Source organism: Epinephelus moara, chromosome 16 (genome assembly GCF_006386435.1).
Source record: "Epinephelus moara isolate mb chromosome 16, YSFRI_EMoa_1.0, whole genome shotgun sequence".
Lineage (NCBI taxonomy): Eukaryota > Metazoa > Chordata > Actinopteri > Perciformes > Serranidae > Epinephelus > Epinephelus moara.
Window position 1 is genome coordinate 24,882,007 of NC_065521.1, and position 27,385 is coordinate 24,909,391.

The window sequence follows — 27,385 nt, forward strand, 5'->3', positions numbered from 1 at the left end:
AGGATGCCCCCCTCAAGAAGGCAATTTACTATAAATCTTAAATATTTGGGTGTGATTTTAGCATGTAGATGTTGCATAAATAAATACACTGCTGGGAGAAATAAATTAGTTGAGTAGCCAATGTTGTTGTTATAACACAAAATTAGCATCTTGTAAAGCTACAAAAAAGCTATCTTACAAACAAAACAAAACAAACAAACTAAAATCCATAAAATCCAAGACCATTAATGGATTATCTAGAATCCTAGTCTTTCTTTCAGGCTTATTGTTTTTATTTCAGGATATCTTCCTCTGGGAAGCTTGCAAAAAATGTTGGCTAATAGATAGCTAACAATGCTAATGATTGCTAGCTAGCTGATAATGCTAGCAAGCTGAAAACTGCAATACTGTACTTCTACAATTAGAAGACATAACCCACATAAAGTCACATATGACTAAATACCACATGATTTAACTGAACAGTAATTTGAGGCAGGATGCTCCTGGGGATATTTGCTTCCTTTCTAAGGTGGGCCTTTTGCCCCACATGGTCTAACTACGTTTTTACTTTAAAGGAGAAAAATCATTTTTCTTTTTAAATAAATTGAATGACTCTCCCCACAAACCCCCCATCATCATATATTTACCAAAGCCCTTTATGTAAAACTTAATATGAATACATAAATCAATATTTTCTAGTGGCAAAAACTGGATCAGTTTACTATAAAGTAGTTCTGGTCGAATAAATCTCAAGAGAGCAGATGAAATGTCACCATTCATAGCCATTCAATACATGTGTTGAGAGCAGACTTAGTGCCATTTATTGGAAGTATCTAACACCATCTTACTCTACAGCACTTGAGTAATGTGCTTGGTAACAATCCGCCACTACTAGCGATAAAAAAGTGCAATAAAATCTTTTACAGGTTCCTTAGAAAAACGGTTGAACGCTGGTTAAGGAGTGTGAAACTTACGAGGCGCATTTGAACGCAGCATTAAAGTCACATCACCAGCCGTTGGCACACAAACACGCGGCAGCATTGCCCTCTCGTGGCGGAGTGATCTAACTGTCGGATTTGCTCGTGCTCGGGATGATGAGGAGCCCTGTAGCAAGTGTGAACAGGCAGGCAGCGCGCGCTCAGTACACACGCGAACCTGCTGAAGGCCGTTGGAGTCGTGCGTTGTAAATTATGTACATAAGTTACTGATATTATTCGGGTACACATGAATGGCAGGCAGCGCAACTTGGAGCCGTTACACCGAGCAGCGAGTGTGAAAATGTGTAAACCAACGGCCAACATCGTCTGAACTGGAACACGTAACGCCAAGTGCTCTCTGCCCGTCTCTCACACAGACCGAGGCTCGACGACTCCGGTGGGGATTTTCAAGCCGACAAGACCGCAGCAAAGCGTATCAGATGTAAAGAGAAAAAAACAACAACGGAACCGCGAATTTTTATTCTTAAGCTTCTTTTTTGTAAATATATTTTTTCAGTGGGTGTAAAAAATAATTTTGTAGGCAGGAAAGCCCCGTGTAAATCTCGTGTAATAACGTTTGTAAAAAGATATAGGAATAATAAGAAATCCAGTGAGTTAGCTAGCTATCTGTGCTGAGCTGCTCGTTTTTAAAATAAACACACCGCTGGACAGACGAGCTATGATGATGTTGCATTCAGGTGAGTGATGTTTGTTGTTATTTTCAATTACAAATAGAAATTTTCGTTATCCCAAGACTGTGGCCCCCTAGTGAGGCATTAATATTATTGTGTTAAGTCTGTTTAAGCACCACTAGATTGCTGATCAGGTATGCGTCCTCTCTTATGGCTGCTTGTTATTCTGAATTAAATTATGCTGTGAAAATACACTCAAGTCAAGTGCAGATCTGCGGGCAGACTAACTGACAGGCCCTCAGACAGCAAATGTTTAGCCTATCATTTAAATGATGTGCCTGTGCTCGGGGGCACCAAAGGCCAGGAGGTTTGGGGATTTTTGATGTGTGGTGGTGTCAGTCACTGTGCACTTGTCCTGTATGGTGACTGCACTTTGTGTTTTTCAGCGTTTGCATGGCGTTTCTGAAGTCAGCTGAGCTACCAGCTAGCCAATAGCTGCACTTCATGGTGCCTGCACATCCTGGCATCACTGTGTCATATATGCTGTAGCCTATAAATAACATGCATTAATTGCATTTTGCTCCAGAGCCAGTGACTACTGCACGACCAGGCGCATCATGGGTTATCTGCTTGAAGTAATTTCCACAATATGGGTGTTAGAAATTCAAATCATCCTGCATGTTTCTTGTATGTAGAAGAAATACATAAAATATATTCTACATGGTGGCAATAAATTATGTATAACATGAAGCATGCCCTCCTCAACTCCTCCTGTATTGACATTGTATTGATATGTATGAAAACATTGCATCTGCTAGTACCCACTGGGAGTGATAGTGATGTACTCAACACATTAGGGAGGATGCTTCCTCTGCTTAAGAAGGCTGACAGCTGCTAAATACTGAAATCAACACTTTGCTGATCTCTGAGTACTCCCATCATCCATCAAACTTCAGAGACCATTTGCAGGAGTAACGCAGCCTCAGTTGTTGATATGAGCCGCAGGAGTAGTAAGCTACTTTAGTAACATGTAATCCCAATTCATCATTGGCTGATTAGGGAGCCGTTCTCTCACCTGGATTAGAGGAATCCTTTGGTATGGGATGGTTGTGCTCGCTGAGGGGAATGAAAGAGAACAAAAAGGGGGGGTTAGATAACACATATTCACTCTGTCTCTCTCCCTCAGTGAACAGTGCTCTGTGTGTGCTACCTACACTCCACTCTCCCATGCTTGACCTGGATTGGACAAAAGTCCTTGTTGTGTTTTCAGCCTTGAGTTTCACTAATGGGAAGAGAACAATCATTGTGCGTTTGATTCTAGTGGCCAGCATTGGATATTTTCCATCAGATTTCAAAACGCCGCCTATAGACAGAAGACGCACAGGGACGCAACATGTGCCGAACCAACTCGTGCTGTAAATGAGTAGGAGGAGTAGTCAGAGCAAGTTTAATTATCTTTTATTGCACAATAGCACATACACTGTAGATGAATAGTGATTTTCTGTGGGTAATTATTAAGATCTGTTTATTAAGACATCAGCCTGTGGGTTCAAATTGTCGTGTTCTCTTTTCCTTGGCTGTGTATACTGCATGGTGCTTGTCCCGAACATTGTAATTAATTGTATTTGTAACACACAGTCACAGTTTGAGTCAGCTTCCTGTTTTTATATGTGACAGCAGCACAGACAGAGTCGGCTCTTTGAAGGTTTACACCTGCCACTTACAATAATGCATCCTGGTGTGACTTTATGACAGTAGTCAAGCCTGTTAGACATGGCCTCACTGAACAAACATTGCCTTTGTTTTTACCTGCCATTGTGATCAACAGCTGAGCTGCAGAGTTCAGATGTAGACCTGTGATCTTCAGAACATTTGCTGCTTGACATGGAGCCCATTTGAACTTTGGCCAGCAGCTTTCAGACCTTGTGCTGCCTCTGCCTCGTCTCCTCACATCACTCAGCCTCCGTCTCCACTTTAAATCTCTGTGGGACTAATACTAAATCTGAAAATGATGGGAAAGATTCAAGTGTTGCATTAATTATGCGTTGAAAATTTATTATTATAGGCAGGTATTGATTTGGATTTGATCTACGCACTCCAGTCGAGTGTATCAGCTAAATGTTCCCACTCATTCTGAATCCCTACTTGGTATAACAAAGCTTGCTCAGTCTAGTAATCAGCAATGCGATTATATGCAAACAAGAGCCAGCAGTTGATGAAGGAACCTCACTAAAAGATTGCAACACATACTGATGATACCCACATGCTCTCATAATTTTACTCCGATAACACACCTGCACTCGCTGATGATACCAACAGTCAGTTTGAAATTTAACTTAAAAAGTCATTTCAGTGGGGTCACCCCAATTTCCAGACCCCCGGCTCCACCTGACCAATGATGAATTATTATTTTTAGGGGTGGAAGTCACCAGAAGCCCCACAATATGATATTATCACTGTATTTAAATCGTGATAAAAATGTATTGCTGTTTTTTTTTTTTAAAGATATTTTTTGGGCATTTTTAAGCCTTTAATTGATAGGACAGACAAGTGTGAAAGGGGGAGAGAGAGAGGGAGTGACATGCAGCAAAGGGCTACAGGCTGGATTCGAACCCGGGCCGCTGCGGCAACAGCCTTGTATATGGGGCGCCTGCTCTACCACTAAGCCACCGACGCCCCAAATGTATTGCTGTTTTACGATAAGTTTGTCACTGCGATATATATTGCGATTTATTACTTTTTCAACTGCAAATTAAGTCTCCAAAGCTTCCAAAGTTACTGTAAAACTTAAATTAAAAGCCTAGTCCCAAATGACTCTACGCTAACTCCCACCCCGGCATGCAGACTGGCCAATCATAGCGTAGCATTGGGACAGGTCAGACCAGGAAGAACACAGCTGTGCTCCATAGACTCTAATGCAATTAGGCTATATTCGATTTCCTTCATTTTCAGGCTGGTTTTGTGGATTTGGAGCTAAATGTTGTGCCTGGGGCACATCGTGTATTAATGATACTGGTTACCTGGTGAGGTTGGAAAATGATATAAGTTTCTTCCCTGTTCCAAAACCAAAATCAAACCCTGAAAAGTGTAGGGTTAGCTAGCTAGCTACTGAAGATATAGCCTACTGAATGTACACACGCTGCTTTTGCTTTTTAATAATTATAACAGTGAAAAAAAGACCGACCCTGCTGTACAGGAACCAGTGAAGGGAAGCAGGGAAACTTTGCTGATATTAAAACAGCTGTGTGTCATCACAGTGTGTGCAGAAGAACAGTGTGCGACTTCCGGACAGTCTAGCGGTGGAGGTTCGATCACTGGTGGTGGCACGGGGGAGAAGCCGAAGTGTTCATCAAAGCGTTCATCTGCTATCAGTTTTCCTTTATATTCATTGTCTTCTGTGGCAATCAGCAGTGATATGGTGGTTCACTTTTACACTGTGATCTGTAGCCTATAGTTCGGCTTCTAACTGTCTTTGTCTTTTTAACCTGTTTTTGCTGCTGAATTTGACGTCTTGGCTATATCCTTTAAACATATGTTGTAGATCTCTGTCTGCTTCTCTCTGGAATCGTGTTTTCGTTTTTCCAAAAATGTGCTAATATTTCATCAGGGAGTGCAGTTAGTTACAGAGGGGTGGGGCTTAATGAAGAGTCTCAATAGAGTGCCGAAGTCACGCCCCTTCTGGTAGAGCTCATGGGACCTTAGATTGGAAAAAATATGAATGGCAGTGAATGGGGAGAGCAATCTTATCTTTTGTTCCCGTTTGAGTTGCGTCATCTAAATATGTTGTTAATGAATTTAAAACATAAATTTTAAGGTCAAGAAAGTCATACTTTGCGGTAAAACTGTTGAGATATAAGCTTTTTAGTTAGAAAGACTCAAGAGTACACAGGAGGAGGTTGCGTATGTGATGTCATAGCTTTCGCTCGCTTCCTGCAGCTTGGCCTCCCCGCTGAAATTCCACTGTTTTATGATTAATTGATTTATGATTGAAGATGTCTGTGTGTTTTGTGCCAGGCTGAAGTCACTCCAAGCTGCTGGAAGCCAGCGAAGGCTATGACGTCACATACATGACCGCCTCCTGTGTAGTTTTTCTAATTACGTTTTTTCAAAAGCTTACATCTCAACAGTTTTACCACAAAGTATGACTTTCTTGACCTTAAAATTTATGTTTTAAATTCATTAACGACATATTTGGATTTCATGTCACAACTCAAACGGGACCAAAAGATAATATTGCTCTCCTCATTCACTGCCATTCATATTTTTTCCGATCTAAGGTCCCATGAGCTTCACCGGAAGGGGCGTGACTTCGGCACTCTATTAGACACCTGGTCTGGTTGCCAAGCAGTCCTTTTTTTTAAAGAAGTTCTTTGGATGTATAAAACCAGGTTGCTGGCTAATGTTAGTTAACTGCTTCGGTTGTGCATACAAGTATAAATATTTTAACTTATGTCAATATGGAGATGCCACACATCATTAGTTTGGTTAGATTCTCCACAATGCAGTTGTTCAGTTCATTTTACTGAAACCATGAGCACCAGAGACTACAGTAATTCATTCAGATTTACCAGACTGGTGAACAAGAGAGATGGAAAGGACAAAGTGATGACTCCCTACAGCTGAAGTTAGAATAACCTAGAATAACGTGTCTAACCTCGATTACCCTATAAGTTATTCATACACCTTTAGTCTGTAAGGGTCCTCAGATCAAAAGAATCAAAAGGGTTGATCATCAAAAATAATCCAAGTTGTGAATATTGTTTTAACAGGATAAAGTGGTGTTGTGTCGGTATGTCGGATGCCGCAAAATGAGTGCCAGAACTCTCTCTGATGCGCAAAACTGAGCTGAGCAACAGTTTTGTGTGAAAAGAATTAAATGCCTGTCCCAAATATACGCCTGTTGAGTTCAGTGATTTAAGCAAATAATAGCCCGGGCTACTAATTGAAGTTTTACGGTATATCTCCAAAGTCTCCAAATTTTTCAATGTCTGTTTTGTCTAATAAGATCACTTTTTCAATCTGTTCATCTCACTTCAGTCGTTTTATTGCAACAAGACTTAAAAAGCAATTGATTTTATTAGCGTAGTAGGCTACCAAAAGTTTAATTTGTATTTGCCATATTTAGAATTTACCTAATAAAAAAATCAATACTTGGTGTCCGTGTATTGATACTATATTGCCACACAAATGATCATGATACTATACTGTAGTCCTTTTGTTATTATTATTATGAATGTATTTTATCAGAAAACAACAACATGATATCAGTGTTGCATATTAGCCAGCTCTCTAAAAATCAGCATTGGTCACTGAAAATCCCATTTCTGGGAACCACTAATCCTTACAACTGAGAAGCGGTGATTATGGGACGTTTTAACAATTGATATTAACTATAATTGCCAACTATTAAAATAGTTGGCAGTTAATGCTCTGCCCATCAATCAAATGATAAATCATGTGAGCTCCACTTAAAACGATTTTCTTTTGCAGCAAGAGCACATTAAAAGGTTTACATCAAGTCCTTCCCCCTGCTCTCCCTCGGCCCCCCACAGCAAGTCTTTCTGTGACACTGGACATACCAACGGAAACTATTCCTATGCTAATGTAATCACCTCATGTTTTCGACCTTTTCCAACCACTAAAAGCATTCCTCCTCCTCTCCTCTCCTCTCCTCTCCTCTCCTCTCCTCTCCTTTCCTCTCCTCTCCTCTCCTCTCCTCTCCTCGCACAACTGTAGCTGCTTTTGTGCGGGCAAAAATTTAGCTATAGTCACTGCTTTCATTCACACAAACATTGGCACATATTTTATCAGGCAAAATCCCCCCCAGCCCCCTTTTTGTCTGTGTCACCCCCCTCTCTTTATCTCTCTCTTGTTCTCTTTCACACACACATTTTTCCCACCCCTTCTACTAGCCGGCCCCCTCCATCTCTCCTTCCCTCTCTATCTTTTTGAAACTCTGCTGTCTGCCTGCTCCCACCAACTACAATCCCTTCCTGTCCCCCTCGCCACTTTTTATTCACTCTTTTCATCTACACGTCCCCCTCAATTGCTAAAACGGCACTGTCTGTGTGCGCGCACACACACATGGGGTCCCCTAGCTCTTCCTTTGTCTGCCTGCCTAATTTTCCAGTGGCAGTTTGGTTCCAGGGGATTAATGTGTGTATCCCCATGAAGTAAGGGATGAAAAAAGTGTAGGACGCAGATAGGATTGCAATGTATTTGTTGTGTGGAGTTGTGAGACTTCTGTGTGTACACTTTAGTTTGTCTTTGTGCAATAGAGAGTGCAAATAATGTAGGGCGTTTTTTCTCTCTCCTTGTCTCAAAACTTTGAGCGCAGATAACAAAAAGTTCTAGCAAAAACAAACGTAGCCTTCAGCGGGTTTTGAGAATAGAATAGAAATCACATCTTTGGCAAAGGTGTCACAATGATTTCTGCTGCACATTTCAGAAATGATTAGGCCGCTGCAGGTGTTCTCCCCATGCAAGAGCCTCACAGAAGCCTGGAGGGCAGGCAGCGTGCAGCATGTCAGATGTTCGGTTCTCACGTACACACACAGCAACACTGCTAGAAAAATGAACAGACAATGATTCTGACATGTGAACCTGTGTGCACACTGCATGCTGGAGTCATTTTGCTGTCAACGAGAGATGCCACCATTTCAGCTGCGATGTTGGTTTCATTATCTTCAACTTTGGTTTACCACGTTTGCCCACATGGGCAGTTGCTTGGTCATTTCCCTGGTGTCAGGAAATTCCTTTCGGCATTCTTTCATTGAAAGGGGACATGGGGTTTGGGTGCGCGAGAGGGTTTGCTTTTGATGTGTGTGTGTGTGTGTGTGTGTGTGTGTTTTTGTCCGTGTATAAAAGATAGAAAGACTGTGAGAGGGACAGAGGGAAAGAAAAAGTGAAACAAAGTTTTTTCTAGCCTGCTGGTGTGTGTCTGATATCTGTATTTGTGTGTGTGTCTATGTGTGTGTGTAGACTGGGCGGTGTGTGAGAGACAGTGATGGGGTTGAACGTGTTTGATGTACTGTGATAACTCTGTCCGGTATGTGGCTTTCATGGGAACTCCTTGCCCTGAGGACACAGGCGAATAAGCTTCTGTTTAAAGGGCAACTTCCCTCTCTTTATCGACTGTTGTTTTTCCCCCTTTATGTTCCCCACATCCTGTTAGCCTTTACCTTTTTAGTCTCACTGTACAATACAATAAGTCCCCCACTGGTTGCTGAAATGAGTAGTTAATAGAAAAAGACATTTTTGATCATTTAAATAATTGTTTAATAATTTAATAACCCACATTCCCTGGCTTTTCTCAAGTGTGCAGGTTTGCTGCTCTTATGTTTTGTAATTGTACATTGAATATCTTTTTTAGTTTTGTATTAGCTGTTGGTTTGATAAAAAGGGTATCTGAATACATCACCCTGAACTCAGGGAAATTGTGATGGGCATTTTTCACTATTTTTTGACGTGTATATTGCCAGTCATACTTAGTCAATCAGAAGTGGGTTGCCACAGGGTTCTATCTTTGGTCCACTGCTGTTTACACATACACAAAAATACAGTTCTTCCCAACGAATTCTTCAATGTAAGGATGGCAGGAGAATCAATACTTTGGTACCAATTCAATACCAAAATTCTGGAAAATGTGATGATACTCGTTTTTCTCTAGTACAATAGATACTTCCCAATTTATTCCAGCATGATGGGGCAGCACATACACCTACAAATGTTCTAGTCTGCCGTTAAATGCCAAAGAAAGAACATCTAGCAGCGTGGAAAAACAACAACGCATAGAAAATGGTTAAAAGTGTAGCTGCAGCAACAGCTCCACCTCGATTTGTCAGAAAGAAAAGTTAATTTTCACGAGGCCAGTGTATTTTTTTGACAATTTTTGCAATAGGAGCGCCACATATTTACACTATGCTACAAACACCAGCAGCATGATGAGGTGCTGAGCGTTTATTCTGCGTTAAGCACTCAACGTTTAGCTTTTTTCTGGTTGCCGAGAGCAGAAAATTATTCAACATTTTTTAAAACACTGTGCTCACTGTCTAATCACAGTGGAAGAGGGGCGTGTACAAGAAGTGCTGAGCAACAACAGACAATAAATATGTAGATTATATATTATATAATATATACATATATATATATATATATATATATATATATATTAAATCTGTAGGTTATATATTAGTATGTATTTCCTCACCCACAAAATCTCATGAACCCACATACTGTAGACTAGTACTTTGCATTCAAGGTGGATCATCAAGGATGGATCTGGTTTTTTTTATTAATAAGGGAGTGTATTTAAGTACATTGGATTTATTGTTTTGTTTTTGTTTTGTAGAGTGGTATCGAATTGGATATTGAAAATAGGGGAATTTTTTTTGCTGATGATGCAACTTTATGAGCCCCAGGCACCACCCGAGCCCAGGCCCTGACTTGTCCTCAGTCTGCCTTTGATACGTTCCAGTTATCGCTCCTTAATCACACACACTACTTTTAAATACAGTGACTCTGACTATCCTGCCATTAAAAATTCAAATGGCCACCATGTTACTCTTGCTGCATCATAGAAATATGGCTTGAAAGAAGACTGTCATTTTAAACTCATGTTCAATATTCAACTCAAACGTTAAAAATTAAACTGGGCCTCTTGTATACAATCAAAGAATGTCTGATTTCTTCCAACTGTAAAAGTATTGTGCAGTCAGCCTTCATGTCTGTCCTTGACTACAGAGATATTCAGTATTGTCATGCTGCCCATTTAACACTTAAGCAGTTAAACCCTGTGTATCATAGCGCTTTATAGCAAATGATAAATATTGTACTCACTATTATTCTCTGTATCACACTTTTGGATGGATCGTCGTTACAGTCAACAAGAAATAGCCATCTCATATTATTCATAAATTATAAAAGCTCTACTGTTGAAGCTTCCAAACTACCTCACATCTTATTTAAATCTCGGAGTTACAGTAACCTCTTGTCCTCAGATATCCCTCACGTACGCACTAATGTTGACAGAACTGGTTTCCGGTACTATGCACCATTTAAATGTAATGAACTGCAAACTGCTCTCAAACTATTGTCTTGCATTGCCCTTGGGGATTTTAAAACTCTCTTATCTGATAGGGCTGGGACCAGATATTGTCTTAGATTTTGGATATTGTAACATAAGTTCTTTCCCTATGTTGAAGGGTGCATTACAGCAAAATGATGTCATTTTCTGAACTTACTAAACTGTTTTATTATCTGCCATTACCTGCTTGAGTAATTATATCCACTGTACTGATGATTATTTCTTAAAAATCATTGTGTAAATATTTTGTGAAACCACCAATAGTCAAACCCACCATATCATTGCAATATCGTTATCAAGGTATTTTCTTAATATTTCCCAGCCTTATTATCTGATGTTTTTTTTTACAACTGCAAACTATTTTTGTTTTATTTTATTTTTTTATCACATAGCTGGGTTGTGTCTGTTTTACTGATTGTGTTCTTGTGAATGTTACTTGTTCTCAGGTCTCTCGTAAAGATCTTAATCTTAATGAGACCGCCTGATTTAATAAAGATTAAATAAAAATAATGGATTGATAAAATAAATAACTAAATAATCCTTACAGCCCTATTGTAACAGGTAAAGATTTTGCCATTGAATTTAGTTAAGGAAGCTATCACTTAAATATATAAGGCTTTAGTGGCAATATTAACATTACAGGATTTTCCTGTCTAACGATGCAGTAGCTTCATTTGTTGTGTATGAACTCAACTTGTTTAAACCAGACACTCCCATTTATTTATAATTGGTTTCTAGATCAAAGTTCCAGAAAATCCCCCATGTAACAATTTATTGAACTTTTGCAAATTCAAAACCACATACAGCATAATGTGACAGGCAGTTTTATCATATGGGTCAACGTTTTCATAGCACAGATTTTTTGCAGCATGGTATTAGGTGTGGAGTGTGTGCGGGAAGCTACTTGCTTAATTATAGTTTGCCTCATAGAGCATGTGTCTACTTCTCGGGAATGCTGCAGAACTGGAATTCTTCTTCGGGAGCCTCTTAGCAGTTGGTCTAATATCAGCCTATTGTGTTTTTAATTTGACTGACAGCCACTAGCATCGCATGTCAGACTCATTTGCTTTGAGCCTGGAGAGACAACAGGCTTGACGTGAGTGTTAATGGCTGCCTTATAAAAGAGATAAAAGCTGCTGTGAGCCACTAGACGAGCCCCCAGTGGTCATGGTGGGCTTTGCTCATTAAAATTGAAGAAAAAAAGTTTAGGCCTACTGCTGTGACTTTGACTGAGCCCGTCTGGCAGTGGAGAGCACATTTCAGGAGCCAAGATAGACTATACATGTGTGGTCCTCGTGGATAGCTTCATACCTAAGAGTGCTGTAACCCAAGCCATGGCAATGACCCTTTAAAGTCCCACGGGTTCAGTTGTAAAGTAATATGTGTTGAGCTGTAAACTAATATGCAAAGTGAGTTAATACCTTGACCCAGACTGCACTTCTTACTTTACATTTACTGCACCATTACAACCCCAGAACAGCCACATTCCTAAGGTGCAGCTCCTGTTGTTGGTATGCAATAGCACATCCTTTTCCTTTAAGTACAGCTGCTTAATCATAAATGGTGACTTTGGGCTTTATTGCATCCGTAATCGTCAGACCAGTCCTGTCTCTTAGATGTTGGCTCGAGAGTGACTTTAGGTTGCCTGGTGTCTTAATAAAACAGCTCTGAAGCAGCCACCAAGAGATCATTGGTTGTCAGAGGGCAGAGGAGATATAATACCTTGGGACAGATGGAGACTGATAGAGGAGAAGTGAAGATAAAGATGTCATCGGAAAGCTGCCCACTAGCGTACACACGCTCACCCACACATACACACCAACCCAAACAGTGAATGAGTTACAGCATAGCAGGGATATTGCCGTGTCAGAGGAAACCTGCTGTGTTCAGTTTCACCTTCTGCTGGCAGAGGATAACACTGAGGGCCAATTTAAAACTGTCTATTATCGCCCCGCCTGAATGGTTGACTGGGTATGCACTGAGTAATACTGTCCGCTGATGCCTGTGCTGACGATAATCACAATCATAGTTGTGTATATTTATGAGCTCTTTGTTGCAGATGTGTGGTAGTCACTCCAGTACAGTTCGAACTGCGTATGAATTATTCACACTGAACCGGCCCATAGTTCGTCATCCATATTTAATGTTTGGGATCGCATACTCCTAACTGCAGCTTTCTGTTGACTAATGGAGCTGTTGAACACAACTTAAGTCGCAAGACGCTGATAAACGTGCACTTGATGATGGATGACGCTATGTGTAATTCTTGAGTAGGCTAGCTGGATATTCTTTGATGACTCTTTGGTTTAATTGTCAAAGTTTAGCCCATAACAAAGATGAAGCTTCTCTGAGCAGACTGAGCAGATGAAACGTTGCTCTCCTATATGGGTTTTGGGAGACTCTTACCATATATGGATACAAGCTGGGCTGCCAGAGTTCCCTACTAAGTTTGATTTAACATTGCCTAATTAATAACCTCAGGTCACTTTGGCAAGCAGCTGTGGAAAAAGACCATTTACAGACATTTGTACTTTACCCTGTCTCTGATTACTGGAAACATTTGCACCAATTATGGAGATCTTAAAAATCTACTCACGTTAGGTTTTCTTTTATGTTCGCAGCATTTTGCTACCTTGTGAGCCTAATTGCTAAAAATGCATTAGCAGAAGTTTTACAGGCAATCAACACTTCACGCTCTCAAGGGGAAATACTGTGTCTCTTTGCAATTATTAGCAGTGGTTGGCTTTACAAGAAAGAGCTGTTGAAACAGTCACAGCTCCTCTTCCTAGTGCAATGTTTCAGCATTTTATTTCCAGTCCTATCCAGTTTACACATACGTTTACACAGAGTTATAGGCCAGAGTTTTCAGTGATGTTGCGTCTTTGATGTTGGTCTGTTTTGTCCCTCTAAAGTAAAGGGAACTCTCTGACTTTCCTCTTTAAATGTCTCATCAAATACAAACAGTATACCACCTGCTTTCTTCTTAAGAGAGTTAAATATGGCAACAACATTACAAAATTCCCTTCCCTGACTGAATATTAATGCAATGTTTTGTTTTTGTCTTGCAGGGTTTACTTGAAGATATTCACACAACAGACTGAAAGAAAAATACTGCAGCTTTCCCAACAGGCTTGAAAAAACTCCTATTTTAGTGTGTGTTTCCAAGAGCTGCAAGACGTGTGGTTTACTTTGATTAGTGCTGCACCTAAGTGGATATAAAGAAAATGTAGGACATGCTGAGAAGGAAAGCAAGGACAAAATATTTTCTTCAACAGCTGTGGTCTCAACCTCCTGTGCTACTGTAAAGCTTCTAAAAACAGGAGAAAGGGAGGCAGAGAGTGGAGGAAGAGTGCAAGAGGGTCACTAGTTTGATCAAGGACGGCCTTCAGTCACCTGCAGCCCTGGAAGATCAGCTTGACAGACTAGAAGGAGTGAGTGGGTGACCACAGAAAGAGAGAGAGACGGGGACTGACGGAGGAGCAAAGGTTTGGAGGAGGAGGAGGAGGAGGAGGTCAAGGAGGAGTGGGAAAGGCCATTCCCCATGGCTACTGACCCGGGAGAGCCCACAGGCACCGAGGATTCCTCGGAGAAACCTGATGGACAGAAGGAGGAGGACACGGAGCGGGAGGGCAGGGCTGATCCACAGAGGGAGAGAACACACAGCACCCCCTCAGATGTCCTCTCCTCCCAGACTCAGGAGAGGAAAGCGACGGATGGAGCAATCCGGGGAGGAGGAGGAGGAGGAGGAGGAAGAGGAGGAGGGGAAGCCAGCAAGGAGGGTGAGGAGAATCCAGACAGACCAATTTCATTCTCCACGCCCTCTTTACCAGTCGACACTGGCCAGAAGCGACTGAGGAGGGAGAAGCGCTTCTTCAGGAAGAGTGTGGAGATTTGCGAGGAGGACGATGAGGTGGAGGTGCCCCCAGAGGCGCCCCACAGTGCCCCCCACCTGGAGCTACGCTCCTCAGACACAGTCTTCACCAGCAGTGCCCAGCAGCAAGGGGCTGCTTCATCCTGTGCTGCCATGGGCCATGACCCATCCTGCCCCAGCCCCAGCCAGGAGCCAGGAAAGGATGCACCTTCCTCTGCACCCACCCAGAGGGTGAAGGAGAGGGACCGTGAGCAGGAGGAGGAGGCAGAGATGAAGGCTGTGGCTACGTCTCCTGGAGGCAGGTTCCTTAAGTTTGACATCGAACTGGGCAGAGGAGCCTTCAAGACTGTGTATAAAGGCCTGGACACAGAGACATGGGTGGAGGTGGCTTGGTGTGAACTTCAGGTAAGACAAAGTGTTCTCTTTTCGTTTTACACCACTAGCAAAATATTCAAAATGTATAAATATAAATTCCACATCCCTAGGCACAATTAGCTGAAAGACAAAATAAACCCAAAATACTCAATGCACTTAAAGAATCCAGAATGTGTTTACAAACCTAAGAGGTAAATGAAAATACTTTACCTCAACAAATAATATTTCTAATTAGTCTGTTTTAGAGAGCTTTAAGCCCAGTGCTGCTCTTTTGAAGGGAATTGCATGTATCAGATGTGTCCCAGGAGCTCTTCCACCTGAAATCTGGAGCTCTCACAGCACGTTGTCTGCTTGCTATTCATACTGCGCGACTGCAGTTCAGTGGAGACCGGGGTGAAAAGGAGGAGCATCGCTTGTAGTTAAGTGACAGCACACAGTGAAAGTGGAGACTTTGCCTTTTCTGGGACTGTTATGAATAATAGAATCATGGGCTGTCAGCGCGTCTCCGTCTTGTGATACGGTATCCTATTAGAAGCAGCATTTTTTTGCAGTAGTCTCAATTATATATATTCATTCATAACACTTGAGGGAAATACTACTTTAAGGGATTGCATTATCTTTTTTCGGTGTTGTGCTTTAAATCAGGCTAGAGATTTCTCACAGCTCATGAGAAAAAACATTGTGTTCACTCTGCATTGTTACCTACTTGAAATTGCTTTTTGAAGAAGCTCATTTTGTCAATAATAAAATAGCCAACACATATCACAAGTTTTAAAATGAGAAGTTATAATAAGGTGTATGATAAAAAATTATGTTGCTAATTAGGCTAGTTTTAACATGCCCGGGTACAGCCGAGGCTACAGTACATGTCACAGCTCACGCTTGGCTTGTCTATTGTGTCATGTAATGAGGCCTGAAATGGAAATAGTCATGTGAAAGGGAAGCTCTGAATGGGATACATTTTGTGAACACAAAGCAAATAGGAACATTGTCGCAAATGTACAGCAAACATTACTGTAAGAAACTCTTTGTCATGCAATGACATTGCAGTGGGAGGAATATAATGAACATTTTAAATGTCTAATACCAGAGCATTGTCAAAGTCGTTACATACTGCATCCAACTGGGTTTATTATGCAGAGAAGTAATAGGAAACATTGTTAGATGTGTGAATTCAACATGTGGTGGGAGACAGACTTGTGGAGGAGAGAAGAAATGCATCCCTCTGACTCTTGGCCCCACAATAGAGAGCAGTGTTATGGTAAGCCATTTGATTTGACTGCTGGCTTTGTGTGAGAAAAGTCAGTCATGTGTTTGGTTTGGACCTAATTCCAAAACAACAGCTTGGACTAATCCTTGAGATCAAGCTCTGTCTACTTGGTGTGTCAAGAGATCTGCTTAGCTTGCAAAGGTAGCCTGTTTCACCTTCAATGGTAATGTTATCATTGCATGGACTGTTCACTCCAAAATCCCCAAAAAGTACACGTTTCTTCTTACCTGTCGTGCTGTTTATCAATCTAGACTGTTTGGGTGTGAGTCGCCAAGTGTTGGAGATATTGGCTGTAGCAATGTCTGCCTTCTCTCTGATATAATGGAACTAGACATCACTTGGCTTGTGATGTTCAAAGCACACAAAAAAAACAACATTTGAGAAAGTCAACAACAATGTCTTACTCAAGATAATCCACAGACCTTGTTGTGAGCAGTTTCATGTAGGAGCTAGTGCAGGGCGATATAGAGAAAATTAAACATCCCAATATTTTGGACCAAATACCTTGATATCGATATTGCAAAGATATTGTAGGATTGACTATTAATGCTTTTACAAAATATTTAAGCAATGGGATTTTTGATGAATAATAATCAGTAATATAAATATAATGACTAAGTAGGTAAATTCAAACATTAGAACAGCTAAAACAGTTTGGTAAGTTCAGAAAATTACATCACTTTACTGTAATGCAGCCTTGAAAAACAGGAAACGTTGTGACACTATGATATCCGAAATTTAAGACAGTATTTAGTCTCATATCACAATATCAATATATTGCAAAGCCCTAGTAGGAACTATTTTCTTTCTACCAAACTGCATCCGCCAACTGTATCACAGCACAGAAGGAAGCGTGCATCTACTGCTAGCTCACCTAGCACCACTGAGCTAGCTAACGTTACAGTTCAGCCAAGGAGGACACCATTAATGTTTACATCTCGCGCATGATTATGAGCCTCTTGTCCATGAGTAGATGAATGCTTCCTTCTACATGTTGATACAGTTGGCTGGTGTAGTTTAGTACAAAGAAATAATTTCGAGGTAACTGTTTAAATATATTGTAATATTTGATTTTCTAATATCCCCCTGCTCTAGTTCCTACATGAAACTGCTCACAACAAGGTCTGTGGATTATCTTGAGTAACCAGGTCATGATTTCTGGAAACAGACATTGCTGTTGAGTTTTTCAAATGTATTTTTTGGTGCTTCAAGCACTACAAACTGAGTGACATCTTGTTGCAATATGTTTGAGAGAAGACAGACACCTCTACAGCCAATATCTCCAACACACAGCAGCTCACATCAAAACAGTCTAGACTGATAAATAGTACTACAGGTAAGAGGAAAAATATGTATATTTGATTTGGAGGTGAATTGTCCCTTTAATATATTTTGCTAGCGGACGGCATTGTTACATGACACCAGCAAAGGCACCACACTGTTTTTTTGTGTTGGCTCAGGAGTGTGAGCCAATCTGATCTGATAAAGCATTTTTTGAAAATGAAAAGACAGTAGGCTTAAGCTGATTTACGCACCCATATTGAATCTGCGATATCCAATTTTGTCCCCACGGCTGCATTGGGTCAAAATAAATCTGATGGAGAAAAACAATTTTTTACTGATTATATGTTCATGAAGCATGAGGACATTACCAGCTACATCAGACAGAAATTACTGAGACAATTAAAACACTCCATGCATATTTTACTAATTAGCAATTATAATCTGAACAGAGAGAAAGACAGCCTTTTAAAGAAAAACAGAGTGTGTTTTTGACACACAGAGCAACGTCAAGGACAAAAAGGCAGAGTGTGAGAAAGAAAAGAGAGACACAGGAGGTGATGGTGAGTGAGTGAGAGAGAGAGATAGATAGAGGGGGAGATGACGAACCAAGCAGAGGATTACCATGGCATCCCTGACAGAGAGCAGTCGTGTAGCTAACACTAAGTTACCACACGAACACACTCAAACACATGCACACACACACAGACAGACAGACAGGACACAGTGGCCTGGTCACAAGCCTATAGATTGATCCAGTGCCACATTCAGTGCAACATTCTAGTCAGTCAGGTCACGTGATCTGTCCTGTTTATCCCACCTTACCAAAGCTTGTACACAGTTTCAATGCAAAGTGGCATTAGGGTGAACAATAGTGATCAGAATAGTAATGGTTACGTATGATTGGCCTGCTGTGTTAATAACGATAGACTTGATGCAAGCATTGATTTGTACTGCTGGTGTTGGATGCAAAGATGAACAATCTTCAATAACACAGTATATGTAAATAAGAATAAACAGCAGTATTATTATTTTTTTTAACCTAAATTTGTTTATTGTGATAAAAGACAAACAATTTCATTATAGTATGTATAGTATAGTATGGTTTTAAGCCTATAAGTTTGCTCAGTTCTTCACACTTTATTTTGAAATTTGAACAACAATCAGTTCAAATTAAAAGCAAACGTCCTAGTAGTTAAACAGCTTGCACTGAAGAAGGGCTGTACTGAATGTCTTTTTTTTTTTTTTACATTCGAAAGCTTCTGATGAGATTTTCAAATAAAGCTTTGAATTTCTGTCATCATTTAAGCAATATCACACGAGAGGGAGTGATGTTATACTCGTATATCGTCACAGCTGTTTCTACCGTTTTTTTCCCCCGTTAAAGGGTTTTTTTTGGGGGAGTTTTTCCTTATATGCTGCGAAGGTCATAAGGACAGAGGGATGTCGTATGCTGTAAAGCCCTGTGAGGCAAATTGTGATTTGTGATATTGGGCTTTATAAATAAAATTGATAGATTGATTGATTGAGCTGTGATTCGGTCATAGGCACGAGGCCGCAGGCTGAGTGCCGAAGACAATCACAGCCATGACGATATACGAGTATAACATCACAAGCTCGAGTGTGATATTGCTTTTATACAACAGTTTAACAGTTAAATAAGCAAGGCTAATTAAGAAATGTTGAAAAATGAGGACAAAATAGATAATTTAAGCATTTTATTTGTCTTCCGCCAACAAAAATAGTTCCCTCAGGACTCCGCTGTCACCGTTGCTATGTAACACAAACATGGTGCGCCAGGCACTTACTCTTTATACATATTTATCTGCACATTTCCATTAATTGTGCAGCCGGTGAAATAAGTCTCTGGTGACTGCATGGTGGACTGTCACTTCACAGGCACAGCCGACTCTGCCTTCTGATCTGACAGTATGTTGCTTTTCTCCAAATCATTGAGCTCCGCTGATGAAACACTGACAAACCTGGATGTGTGCTCAGATGGATTCAGCTTCTCCTCTCCCTCATCTTCCTCTGCTGACCCTTCATAGTTCAATTCAAAACTTATTTTAGGAAATAAATCCATATTTTTGGCTGTTTGACAGTGGATGAATTAATTAGCCTACAACGCAACTGCTGACCTAACTGACACTAACCGTCAGTTTTGATTTGATTGTTGATTGCAATCAGCTGTGAGGCGGAGTGATACATACACAGTGAAATAACCGTGATGTTGTACTCCAATATCGTCACGGTTTTACTGTCTCTCGACCAATCAGATTGCAGGGCTGGAACTAACTGTTGTATAAATTTTATTACATCATCCCCATAGACTGTAAAAATAATGGTCATAGCAGCTGTGACATAACCCATTGGTTTTTGGACTCCTGTTCTGAGGCCTTGAGTTCAGCATTGCGACCATCGCCATCTTGGTTTTTTGGAGCCAGAAGTGACCATATTTGGACAAGAGACTATTGCTGTGGGGGAGCGAGGGGTGGATCTGACTGAGAAGCTGAGGACGCTATCAGCAGACAGCCTGTCTCTCACAGCAGCCCGCCCTTAATTATGCATAACTTTAAGCCCTAATAAAATGTAATTGGATGAGTTATTTAAAAATTCATCCCCCCGCCCATTCCATTTTCATGACTGGGAAAAGCTATAGAGACCAAAACAGTTATTTTGTACCAGGCTGTAAACATGTTGCAGTGAAGTTGGGCATTTGAACATGGGGGTCAATGGGGCTTGACTGGCCTCAGCCAGCCTCAAGTGGCCATTCGAAGAACTGGGGTTTCTTGCACTTGTGTGTTGGCTTGATTTTAGATTTTTCAGCCCTGTAGATTGGTGCTTGGTCATCACCCAAAAAAATAGAATATATTGATTTATCGGATTAAATGAGCTAGTCTTTCTTTATCAAATCAACTTTCTTGGAAGAATAAATGAGTGCCATTAGTTTGCTGCTAGACTGCATACAAGAGAGTGCCTCCCTTTGTGGTCAAAAAAGCTTTTTGACCGCAATGAAAATGTTGTTTTTGAAAGGCTAAAAGCCAACAAATATGGATAGGAGCAGAAATTTTTTTTTTAAATAAAAAAAAAAACATTTTCAATTTTTTAGATGATGACATCCATGTTTTTCATTAAATTCTGACTTTTGGACTTAACAATGCTCCAGAGTTATTGGAAATGTTTCGATCACGAGTCGGAAACAGTTCTACACAGCTATCTCTGCAATCTAATCCTACAAATAGTATAATACTAATAATATTAGTGTAGGTTCAAACAGAATGAATAGACATGGAAAAAGAAGGGAGGAAAAAAGCAGGTTAGCATTTGGATGTTATATTTAGAATTTCATTGTCAACTTTATGAACGAAGCTTCGAAGCTATGAATTATTCGGTACAGCTCTACACTGAAGTATAGATCATAATACGCAAACACTCAGTGCTTGTTTAATGTTCAGTGCTTCCAATTTGAAGACCCTGGATGGGACAAGATGATAAACAGCCTGTACATGACTAGCCAATGCACTATTTGATGTTATTGCCACTATCCTGTGAGACTGCACCCTGGGAGCACCTAGCTCCTCTTCTCCTGTGTCCACAAAGAGAGGGAAGCCAGGGGATTATCTGTCCAAATGCAGCTTGAAAGAGTGTGTAATTAAAGTTCACAGTGCGGACACCATCGCTCTTCTTTCCTCTCTCTTTCCCAGGGAATTCCATGCCCAAAAGGGCAGAGCTATATATCTCCCTTGCTACGGCTTCCGTCGTATATTTTACCGTCACTCACCATAAGTGGATGTGTTTGTATGTCTTTTACATGTATTACATTTCTGTATGTAAGCTGTTGCTCTCTGTCCGTCTGTGTCAACATATGCCACTGTATGTGTCTGCCTGTCACCCTCTCTCTCTCTTCCTCTCTCACCCTCCCTCCCTCCCTCCCTCCCTCTCTCTCTCCCTCCATCACTTTTTGTCTGTGTGAGTGAGCATGCAGAGTGATCCAGGGAGTTAATTACAGTGGGTGCCTGTAAGGCTGGAACAAAAACCCTGCACAGACAGCATAACTCGGGCGGCAGAAACCAGACTGGTTCAACCCAGTCATCCCAGACTGGTCCAGCTCAGCTCAGCTCAGCTCAGCTCAGCCACACCGACAGGACTACAAACACTAGAGCAGCTTTCATGTCTGCCGTGCTAAAGGTTGCCATGATGATGATTACCACCTTAAATATTTGATTTAACATGTATTATTATAGAGCCTTTTGGATTTATGTCGGTGGATAAATGCCAGCTTAAGAGGTTGCCTGCTACAATTACCGTGCCATGTTTCTTAGTAAAAGGCTCATCCTTATTAAGGCCATTAGAGCACTTGGACTTTGACACAGTTAAGGGTTATATCAACATTAGAATTCGGTGTGCAGCCCCTGTAAAACAGAGTCTAGACCCCTTGTTCACCTACATACACTTGAGACCCCCAGATCGGCAGTTGACATCATGATTATTGAGTCATTCACAAGATTGGGAGATCATTTCTGATCACTGCCAGCTGCTTGCCTCGCGTTAGAAATAATAGCTGTATGCCTGTCCTTTGATAAACACAAACATTGCAGGCTCTGGTGGAAGTATTCTGGTAAACAATATCATGTGCAGAAAGACTAAATAATATTTACAAAAGATGGTTCTAGTCACAATTCTTTGGCTCAGTGTGACAAATAGTAGCACCAAAAGGGAGCAGATGGAGATTATCTTGGTTGTTTCTGATTAAAATACCATTTGGGTTAAGCCAGGTGAAGCAAAGACAGACTATTGATGGGTGACTAAAATTAGAAGAGGCGTGATCAAATGGACTACAGCTGAACTGACTAGATCTGGATGGAATCGATCCAACTAAACTGACCAGACACACACTCAACTAGGGCACCGACAGTTGGCAAGTGTCCCTCGGGCTGTATCCACATTACCTAACTGACAATGGGGATTAAATTGCTATTGAATGTTTGGAGTATTACCTAATAACCCATTCATTAACTGTATAGATCACTATGGCATGTGATTATTAACTAAGGCATATGGCAAAAAAGGGAATGCCACAAAAGGGGAGAACTCTGAGTCAGATTTTAAGATTAATTTGTAAGGTAGCCTAGATGTCCATTAATAAAGCTTTGCACACTTTTCTATATGAGCAGCAGAACTGAGTACATAGAGATAAAAATTGGCCTGTCATGATAACCCCTTTTGCTGGATGTCAGTAATATTTCACTACAATTTTATGCTATAATGATAACCTAATAGCATAATAATGGAAGTACATTCTTTTAAAGAGCAGTAGACTTTTAATTCTTAAGAATATTCAGACGTTGGAATTGGACGGTGAAAAAAATTAATGATTAAATTCAATTCAATTCAATTCAATTCAATTAACTGCACAACGAAAACAATAAACATAATGGGCTCCCAGACTCTGTTAACAAATAATGCAATGAAATAAATATCAAACATTTGGCACAGGGGTATAGAGAGTAATTTCTTAACAGGCAATTTACTGCCCAACCCAGCTGTTTATTATGGCAACATGGCAACATGGTTATGGCAACATGTTGGCCAGTGATATTCTTATGCTAACAAATACACACGTAATTACAAGGCAATATCGTACGATATATGGACACGACCTTGATCGTTTTTGCTGACCTTGATAAGTCAATAATGTAATTGTTGTGAGAGGCCTAGATATGAAGACCTCCTGCTAACAAGAGGTCACCTAGCACTGGCTAAAGGCAACCATGAAGGTTAGTGAACTTGGCCCACTGGCCTCGGGTTCTAATCCAGCGTGTGGGCCAACCCTTTTCCAGCAATTTATCTTGTTAGTCTGAGCTGTTGTAGCTTACACTAATCTAATCCTAGCCACCCGCCACCTCGGATTTTCAAACACTGACATGCTTATTCCCACACTGAAGGCTCAAACACACATGCACCCTCAAAAATGTACAAATATCCACCTACAGCAATACTAATGCCCCTCTATGTGCTCATTGTGCCGTTAACCACCCCCCTGTTTATCCCACTGTAGAGCAGGCTCACTGCTCCTACAAACAAGAATGTAACCAGGGAAGCCAGTTCATCTTCAGTCAGTACGATATCTGATACTCACGGAGTGTTTGCCAAAATAGATGTTTTAAGGTTCACATGCTTTGGCATTCATGGCCCCAGCCTCTTACCATCTACCAAATGTGCCTTGTAAGCCATATCCTGTCCATTTCCTTCGGTGTTTTATGAGGCTACTTAACCTGCAGCTTGACCTTCTGCTCTGCCAGATGTCTGATCCAAAAAAATCTCATGGTACACAACCAGGTCTTACTCTGTTTACCAAGGTATAGCACTTAGGCCCCTGCCACAGAGGAGGTGCCATGTGACAGCAATATTACATGATCAAACTGGCTCTGCAGATGTGAACAGAATACCAGGAACACCCAAAAATACTGTGTAATTCATTATAGTTACCCTGCAGTAAATACTACTGTGTAACTTGTATAACTTCTAATGTTCTATATTTGTTGAGACTTTATCAAAGGGGTGTTCCTGTGTTGTAAGGCTTTCGTGATGTGGTAATGTGAGCCTGGTAGCTTAGCCACTAACTGAAGCCAAAATTAGAGCAAAAAAACATTAACAATACCACAAACTACTGCAAAAAACTGCCATAGAGCTGAATCAACAAATCTGTCTAGGGGCAGCTGTGGCTCAGGAGGTAGAGTCCACTAATTGGAAGATCGGCAGAAGAGCTGAGTAGCAGGTGGCACCTTGTATGGTAGCCTCAGCCACCAGTGTATGAATGTGTGTGTGAATGGGTGAATGTGATAGATAGTACTAAAGTGCTTTGAGTGGTCGGAAGATTAGAAAGCGTTATACATTATACAAATGCAAGTCCATTTACCATATCTCTGACACGATCTCAGCAAAAAATGAACATCATAATCTTCTTGGATCGCTCTATATTTTCTGCTGGTGGTCTTGTGAAATTCAAAATCAGAAAAACTTCACATCATAAGGCAATGGATATGTGGAAGTACAAATATGTGCATGTATCCCTGATTTTAATGGAAGTTATCCACCCACTGTGCTATACACAATAAGAACCAAGTGTATGTATGTATAGCTGCCTTGTTTACGGTCTAGGATAACTGCCCCCAGAAGTCCATGATACAGACAATTAAACAAGAGTTAACAAGAATTAGTGATTCTTACTGTGATGATTACTGTGTGCTTAAAAGTATCAGATAGAGAGTGTATGTCACACGGTTGCAGAAATGGAGAACGATCAGGCTGTATGGAGGAAGAAAGATTGTGTCATGGGCTCCTGAGCTGCCCTTTCCTTCCCTTACTTTCTGCCTTGTTTCTCTGTCGCTTCCCCATTTCCATTTATCTGTCGTGTTAGGAGACAGTTCTGTCCAGTTTTCTCCTGTGGCGGCCATGTGCCATTATGCTTGTCAGATCTGTTTTTATGAGTTGCTTTTGTATCAAAGTCAAAGAATGTAATTCCAGATTATTGCTGTCATTTACAAGAGTTTATCGAGTAGTATTCCCTTACATTTTTCACATACGTCAGTATGGGTGATTCCTCCTAGCAGCAGTAATTGTATCTGGGTGTGTTTAGTATCACCTTTTTCTAGAGATGCTTTGTTGTTGTCATGCCTGTTTGCACAAATATGGGTAGCTGTAGGTGTGGGTAGCTATGCGGATGGGTAGTGTGTTTGTGTGAGTCTGTCTAGACAAAATCTCACCAACTGAACTCTGTGTGACCCTTGCCGACCCGAAGGCTGTCTGATGCGACACTCAGTGGGAGACAAAAAAGATGCTGAAGAGGCAGCAGACAGGGACACACAGGCAAGCACTCTGTCTCTCAGACAGTGAGGCAGAGTGATGCTCTGCTGGAGGAGTGAGACAGAGGGCAGAGGCACCCAAACACAGGCAGTACTCCCTGACAAAATCAAGCACGACGACACGTGTAGATATGGATGGAGGCGGCATTGAGACCTGGTTAGACACACCTGTGCACAGTCAGACACACACACACAATTGCACAAGTATGCATGCACATAGTAGCATGTGGTTGTTGGTGTTAAAGGAATGAGAGCATGAGGGCAGACCTTAGCCGGGTAACTTATTCTTAGCCATAACAGTGCAACGCGGAGCAGCCTTTTTGTTGATGCTACTTCCCTGTTGTGAGGGGAGGGGTGGAGAGATTGCCTCCACCAGTACTTCCAGAAAAGGACACTGAACAGAGAGGAACAGATCTCTGAAAAGATGAAACACAGACACACCAGGGGGGAGAGAGAAGCAGAGACACAAAATCAGTAAATGCTAGAAAAAAAACCCTATAAGTACAGATAGATGTAGGAACAGAAAAACAGCATCACATGAAAATCTGTGTATTTGCATCCAAACATCTGCAGTACACCGCCTCCCTTTGGGGAGTGTTGTGTAAAGCAAAAAGCTCAACATCAATGGAATCGATCAGTGGAAAGCCAGTGTTATGATGACTTCTATTTATAGTGAGGTCTGTCTGTGACACGACAACGGCTGGCACCCGACGCCCTCGCAGATATCAAGTCAGACAGACTGGTTCTGTTTTTTTTTCCTTTTTCATATTTTGCTTTTACGTAATTGGTTTAAGCCTGTCTCGCAAACACATGGCAATGAACTCTTTAAGTGCGTTTTCTGTACAAACTTTTCAGTACCACTGACAAAAAAGCCCTCTCACAGCACACCCAGCAGGTCACAAGGTCAACAAAGGTCAAAAAGCCAAAGACCTGAAGTGCTTTGTTATTTGTACATATGGAAATAGCAACGACAACAACAACAGTTGCTTCTGACAAGTCTAAAAATAAACACCGTCTTAGCGGGGCCAATCAGGATTTCCTCCACTGTAAAATGCTTTGATTGTAAGCGTTTGATTCTTCAGTGCTATATCACCATCCCATCACTTGAATAGTCATAAACCCAATTTCCTATTGGCATGATATTAGAATTTAAAAATGTGTATTTTTTGTGTGAATACAGCAGATGTTATTGATGAGAGCACCAGGTGTTTAAGGAGACAGAAGAATGATAAGTATACCCAAGTAAAACAAGTATACCCAAGTAAAACAAGACATAATTTAAAATATACATTTTAAATTATGTATATACATATACATAATATACATATTATTAAACAGGAGGACAGAACACCTTCACTGCATAACATGCATGAGTCTCAGATCTTATAAATAACCTATGCACCAGGGTTTAACAGAGGGATATGTCTATGGCTGTATCTGTTCCTATGGGATTCTACCCGTGTCTGTGAATTGGATTTCTGCCGCGTCCATTCTGGCCGCCATACTGGGGATGTGTGGCAGATGCAGTAGAAATGTGTTTTATAAAGCCAAGGCTTGGGTGTTGTCTCAGCACTGCTGCAACTCTACACTGCTAGCACCATCTAGTGGCAGCAGGTGTCAGTGCACAGCCATGGGTGTGAAGTGTCAGGTAACCTCATGATGTTTTGGGGCTCTTAACAGAATTGCGTGGCAGTATTCTTGTGCAGCTTTTGGAAATTACGGGAGTAGTGTTTCCAGTTCAAGAATTGCCAGCCAGTGTTTAGGAAACGTTCTCTCTAAAGCTCTGGAGAAGCAAATGTTCACATTCATGCCATATAACTTGGTTGTATACCTTTCATTTCAGGACCGCAAACTGACCAAGGCGGAGCAGCAGCGCTTCAAGGAGGAGGCTGAGATGCTGAAGGGGTTGCAGCACCCCAACATCGTCCGCTTCTATGATTCCTGGGAGTCTGTGCTCCGTGGCAAGAAGTGCATCGTGCTGGTCACTGAACTCATGACTTCAGGAACACTCAAAACGTTAGCACAACCTCCTTATATCTATTGATCTTCA

General features: G+C 41.1%; 1 protein-coding gene across 6 annotated transcripts in view; it reads left to right on the forward strand.

Moving 5' to 3' along the window:
- Positions 1-1,079: 1,079 nt before the first annotated feature.
- Positions 1,080-27,385, forward strand: part of si:dkey-151g10.3 (serine/threonine-protein kinase WNK2) — a 46,070-nt gene continuing 19,764 nt past the window's right edge. For all 6 annotated transcript variants that reach the window (XR_007571288.1, XM_050065538.1, XM_050065542.1 and 3 more), the window contains exons 1-3: positions 1,080-1,654; positions 13,742-14,949; positions 27,179-27,351. Coding sequence is in view for 5 of the 6 variants with exons in the window: in XM_050065538.1 (XP_049921495.1) it covers positions 14,215-14,949; positions 27,179-27,351 (908 nt within the window). In the remaining variant the exon portion in view is untranslated. The remainder of the gene's footprint in view (positions 1,655-13,741; positions 14,950-27,178; positions 27,352-27,385) is intronic.